General features: G+C 36.0%; 1 protein-coding gene across 1 annotated transcript; it reads left to right on the forward strand.

The window, feature by feature from the left end:
• Positions 1-1,942: 1,942 nt before the first annotated feature.
• Positions 1,943-5,837, forward strand: LOC110172140 (WAP four-disulfide core domain protein 3-like). Its single transcript, XM_055151238.1, has 4 exons — positions 1,943-2,006; positions 2,330-2,468; positions 5,383-5,471; positions 5,671-5,837. The coding sequence occupies exons 1-4, from the start codon at positions 1,943-1,945 to the stop codon at positions 5,835-5,837; spliced, it is 459 nt and encodes a 152-aa protein (XP_055007213.1).
• The last annotated feature ends 242 nt before the right edge of the window (positions 5,838-6,079 follow it).

Raw genomic sequence — 6,079 nt, forward strand, 5'->3', positions numbered from 1 at the left:
TAGAGTTAATGTGAGGACAGCTTGAAACAAATTGTTTTTGACTGTCCATCTACAAGAGTGTGACAGTTGTACTCAGATTTGAATGTGTTTGTTCCAGAGTCGTCTACAAACACAGAGTGACGTCCAGGTTCTGCTGGAGCTGTGGGGAAGTTCATGAATGTTATAGTTGATGTTTCAGAAAAAAGGAAGATGTTTGAGAACCAACAAAACACAAAACACAGATGAACAAAGAAACAAATGAAACAAACCAACTAAAATTATTTTTATTTTTTTCAAAATGAACTTCCTATTGAAACTGTTATCGTACTTGTACAAGGTGATGTGGCATTAGGAGACTTTATACCAGATGCCCTCCCTGTTACTGTGTTTAGAGGAAGAAAAGCAGCACATGGTGAGTTTTGTTTCTGCAGATACACTTCTAATGTTCTTGTGATTCTGTTCTGGTCCATTATTGTAGTAATAATTGCTATAAGTGTATTTAAACATGTACAACAGAGTAGATGATCAGAATGTGATCATCATGTGTTATTCTGTGTCCACAGAGACCAGAGCTTCTTCACTGGAATAAATCTTCACACTGTCCAGCTCCAAACTGTGTGTCTCTGTCCCTGTGCTCTTTATGTTTGATTCTGTTTAAGACAAAACAGAACTGTGGAAAACTAAAGACTGTTTTTGTATTCTTTTACAGAATTAGATCAATTAAATTAAATTATACAAACTTATACATTTCATGATAAGGTACCATAAGATAAATATGCATATTCAGCAGGATTTGTTCAAATTTCATCAACATGAAAAAGTGATGTTCATGTTCCGAGAAAAATATGTGTAGAGGGTTCGAAAAAAGTTTCAAAGCCTAAACATAATTTTATTGCGTGCAACCGCTGTCCATAACTTTTTTACGCAAATCCAGCAACTTTTTTTTTTTCAGTGTACTACTACTACTACTACTACTACTACTACTACTACTACTACTACTACTACTACTACTACTACTACAATTATTTCTAATATTCATCTTTAGTTCATTTATGACCTCACACGTTTCAGTTTCTTTATGGGGGTCGGGTCTTCTCCAGTTTGACACATTTCTACTGAAAATGCACAATTTACATGAACCTTAACAGGAGAGATGCATTGTACCAGGTTGTAGCACGAGCCTTAAATTGGAATAATTTAGCCTTAAACTGGAACAATTTAAGGCTAAACATTGATTTATTTACTGAATGAAATGTATGATTGGTATGAAAACAAATCCACCCAAACTTGTTATAAGTTGCCCAGATATTATCTGCCCGCCTAAGGCTTTCCCTCCCCACCTGACGATGTCAAAAGAAGCTCAATTAGGCAGCCACCCGCCCAATCTGGTAACACTGTCAGTGGATCAGGTTGGGCTGGTTGTTGGGGCTGGGGGTGAGTGGTGGAACAAGTTGTGCTGCTGCGTAAACTTTGTGTTTGGCTGTGTGTTGTGCTTAGATATAGTTCAGCCAATAGTGATCAAAATGTCTGTTTCTGGCATTCCTTATAATACTATAAGAGCTCTTCTTTGGTCAGGACCAAGGAGAGCGATCGCAGATAAGTCCATTCTATGCACCGAAAGTTTTTACAATGCAACAAAAATATTTAAATGAGCATGAAACTATTCAAATCTCTATAATGCACAAATAATATAACAGTATATTAGTCTGTCATTTTATTAGGATAAACAGAGATTTGATGATGTTTTTCATTTAAGGCTCACCCACAACTGATCTGGAACATCCACAACTGGAATCCTAATGATGTCGTGCCTGATCCACACCCAAAGAAGTCCTGGTATGCTCATGTTTAATGCAGGGCGGGCACTATGACGTAATATGAGCTCAGTGCTGAGGCTGTATTTTAGGTGGATAAATAGAAGCTCGTACCTCAGTTGAATGTGTCTGTGTCTGTGGTGAACATCATGAAGTTCTCTGTCCTCTGCCTCCTGACTGTGGCCTTTGTGCCTTTGCTCTCTGCTCTGAAAGGTCAGTCACTTTGAATATAATTTTTAACGGAAAATGTAGTATGTCTATGTTGTATAGTCACAGTTCTATGACCTCGCATAGCTTCATATGGTGTAATTTTCCCACAATGTCAACTGATTGTATCAACTTATTTGTTTTGGTAACATTTACTGCATCACAAATGCATTGAACTGGAACATTTGAATATATATATATATATATATATATATATATATATATATATATATATATATATATATATATATATATATATATATATATATATATATTTTTTTTTTTTTTTTTTTTCTCTCTCATTAAAATTGTGTTTCTTGTGATTTCAGATGAACATTGTCCAGAGAGCGTTTTGAATGGTCCTCTCTTTCCTTGCCAGGAGCAGTGCTCCAGAGACAGGGACTGTGAGAGGAACATGAAGTGTTGCTACACGGGTTCTTGGGCACCTGTGTTACGACCCACGTGGAGGTAACATGTCCCCCTGGAATATATGTGGATGTTGTTTTTAAATTATTGCTTGTGTTTTGTCAGTAAATTAGAGTGATCAAATCCTACGATATCCTTGCCTCACCTCTCTGTATAAATCATTTTTTTCTTGTTACTAAGAATATTTTTTAGATATATTTTAGTGCTTTCTTAATGAACGTCTTCTTCTTAATTTCATAAGTGTCCACAGACGTGCCGAAACCCAAACCAGGATCGTGTCCTAAACCATACCGCTTTGACAAGTGTATCCAGAAATGCGACACTGACCGAGACTGTGAGGGGAAACTGAAATGCTGCTTCAACGGCTGTGGCTTCGAGTGTATGGACCCTGTACATGGCAACCATTGAAATATGAGAGGACAGTGATCATCACAAAGAATCCAACTTTCTGTTGTGTTTATTTGTTCAATAAAGATGACAAACCTCTCTCTTGTTGTGCTAGTTTGAACAGTTTCATTTTTTAATCATTTAACTCTTTAAAGTTATCCTTTGTAATTATATTGGCTGACCTGCTGTATTCTCACATAACACCATTAGATGTTATTTACTTTAACCCAGTCTCATAGTGTGAGAGCTTGACAGAAAACATGAAGACCAGAAAGCACAACCTGAACAAAGGCCAGGTGAGGGGAGGGGGAACAGGTTTCAAAACTGACATCTACTGATAAAAAAATAAAAATAATAATAAATAAACTTACAAATGGCAGCTTTAATGTGGTTAGTCAGCTGGAGTTAGTTTTCAGGGTTTAATACCACAGTAATACAAAACTATTTGTCTCCAAAAACAAACAAAACAAACAAACAAAACAAAAAAATTCTGCTGTTTTACAATATTATTTCTCTAAAAATGCAATAAAAAAATTGGAATCCGTCCATGATTGTAAGTGATATATTTTCTTAAATTATTTCCTATAAAAAATACTATGTGATCCAATTATATTTATGAGATGTTTTATTGAGCCCAGGACCAGAGTGCACTCTTATGCATCTCTACCCCAGCCCCCCTCCCTCACGATCGTGGAAATCATGATAAATACAACAAAAGTGTCCGTTTATTTCAGTAAGTTTATGACTTAAATCTTTCCTCCCCATCCTCTCTTCCTTTGTCTCCTCCTCTTCTTCACACAGACACTCCAAATAATTTCCCTTGTTAATTTTTTATTTTTTTTTTGCCTTCTGTTTTTCATTTTATTTTTCACTTGTGAAAAGTTAAAATTGATGCAAGAAATTTCACTCAACTTAAAATTAAAAAAGCACCTTTGGTTACTACTACTACTACTACTACTACTACTACTACTACTACTACTACTTACTACTACTACTACTACTACTACGACTGCTGCCTCTTTTTAATTTTATGATGATTATTTATGTTTTGATGTGTTTTTATTTTGATTTTAATGTATTTTTTATTCTTTAAAGCACTTTGAATTACTTTCTGTACGACGTGTGCTATACAAATAAACTCGCCTTGCCTCACTATTACTATTACTACTAAAACTACTACTACAGTTATTTCCAATATTCATCTTTAGTTCATTTATGACCTCACATGTTTCAGTTTCTTTATGGGGGTCGGGTCTTCTCCAGTTTGACACATTTCTACTGAAAATGCACAATTTACATGAACCTTAACAGGAGAGATGCATTGTACCAGGTTGTAGCACGAGCCTTAAATTGGAATAATTTAGCCTTAAACTGGAACAATTTAAGGCTAAACATTGATTTATTTACTGAATGAAATGTATGATTGGTATGAAAACAAATCCACCCAAACTTGTTAAAAGTAGCCCAGATATTATCTGCCCGCCTAAGGCTTTCCCTCCCCACCTGACGATGTCAAAAGAAGCTCAATTAGGCAGCCACCCGCCCAATCTGGTAACACTGTCAGTGGATCAGGTTGGGCTGGTTGTTGGGGCTGGGGTGTGAGTGGTGGAACAAGTTGTGCTGCTGCGTAAACTTTGTGTTTGGCTGTGTGTTGTGCTTAGATATAGTTCAGCCAATAGTGATCAAAATGTCTGTTTCTGGCATTCCTTATAATACTATAAGAGCTCTTCTTTGGTCAGGACCAAGGAGAGCGATCGCAGATAAGTCCATTCTATGCACCGAAAGTTTTTACAATGCAACAAAAATATTTAAATGAGCATGAAACTATTCAAATCTCTATAATGCACAAATAATATAACAGTATATTAGTCTGTCATTTTATTAGGATAAACAGAGATTTGATGATGTTTTTCATTTAAGGCTCACCCACAACTGATCTGGAACATCCACAACTGGAATCCTAATGATGTCGTGCCTGATCCACACCCAAAGAAGTCCTGGTATGCTCATGTTTAATGCAGGGCGGGCACTATGACGTAATATGAGCTCAGTGCTGAGGCTGTATTTTAGGTGGATAAATAGAAGCTCGTACCTCAGTTGAATGTGTCTGTGTCTGTGGTGAACATCATGAAGTTCTCTGTCCTCTGCCTCCTGACTGTGGCCTTTGTGCCTTTGCTCTCTGCTCTGAAAGGTCAGTCACTTTGAATATAATTTTAAATGGAAAATGTAGTATGTCTATGTTGTATAGTCACAGTTCTATGACCTCGCATAGCTTCATATGGTGTAATTTTCCCACAATGTCAACTGATTGTATCAACTTATTTGTTTTGGTAACATTTACTACATCACAAATGCATTGAACTGGAACATTTGAATATATATATATATATATATATATATATATATATATATATATATATATATATATATATATATATATATATATATATATATATTTTTTTTTTTCTTTTTTTTTTTTTTTTTCTCTCTCATTAAAATTGTGTTTCTTGTGATTTCAGATGAACATTGTCCAGAGAGCGTTTTGAATGGTCCTCTCTTTCCTTGCCAGGAGCAGTGCTCCAGAGACAGGGACTGTGAAGAGGAACATGAAGTGTTGCTACACGGGCTGTGGGCACCTGTGTTACGACCCACGTGGAGGTAACATGTCCCCCTGGAATATATGTGGATGTTGTTTTTAAATTATTGCTTGTGTTTTGTCAGTAAATTAGAGTGATCAAATCCTACGATATCCTTGCCTCACCTCTCTGTATAAATCATTTTTTTCTTGTTACTAAGACATTTTTTTAGATATATTTTAGTGCTTTCTTAATGAACGTCTTCTTCTTAATTTCATAAGTGTCCACAGACGTGCCGAAACCCAAACCAGGATCGTGTCCTAAACCATACCGCTTTGACAAGTGTATCCAGAAATGCGACACTGACCGAGACTGTGAGGGGAAACTGAAATGCTGCTTCAACGGCTGTGGCTTCGAGTGTATGGACCCTGTACATGGCAACCATTGAAATATGAGAGGACAGTGATCATCACAAAGAATCCAACTTTCTGTTGTGTTTATTTGTTCAATAAAGATGACAAACCTCTCTCTTGTTGTGCTAGTTTGAACAGTTTCATATTTTAATCATTTAACTCTTTAAAGTTATCCTTTGTAATTATATTGGCTGACCTGCTGTATTCTCACATAACACCATTAGATGTTATTTACTTTAACCCAGTCTCATAGTGTGAGAGCTTGACAGAAAACATG

Source organism: Boleophthalmus pectinirostris, unplaced genomic scaffold (genome assembly GCF_026225935.1).
Source record: "Boleophthalmus pectinirostris isolate CB_2022bp ecotype Guang Dong unplaced genomic scaffold, ASM2622593v1 HiC_scaffold_15, whole genome shotgun sequence".
Taxonomy (NCBI): domain Eukaryota; kingdom Metazoa; phylum Chordata; class Actinopteri; order Gobiiformes; family Gobiidae; genus Boleophthalmus; species Boleophthalmus pectinirostris.

What these genes read in the sequence shown, in the direction of transcription:
- LOC110172140 (XM_055151238.1), top strand. Translation starts at nt 1,943, where the DNA reads ATGAAGTTCTCTGTCCTCTGCCTCCTGACTGTGGCCTTTGTGCCTTTG. An exon ending in TTTGCTCTCTGCTCTGAAAG is followed by an intron (nt 2,007 to 2,329) that starts GTCAGTCACTTT and finishes TTGTGATTTCAG; the next exon opens with ATGAACATTGTCCAGAGAGC. An exon ending in GTGTTACGACCCACGTGGAG is followed by an intron (nt 2,469 to 5,382) that starts GTAACATGTCCC and finishes TTTCCTTGCCAG; the next exon opens with GAGCAGTGCTCCAGAGACAG.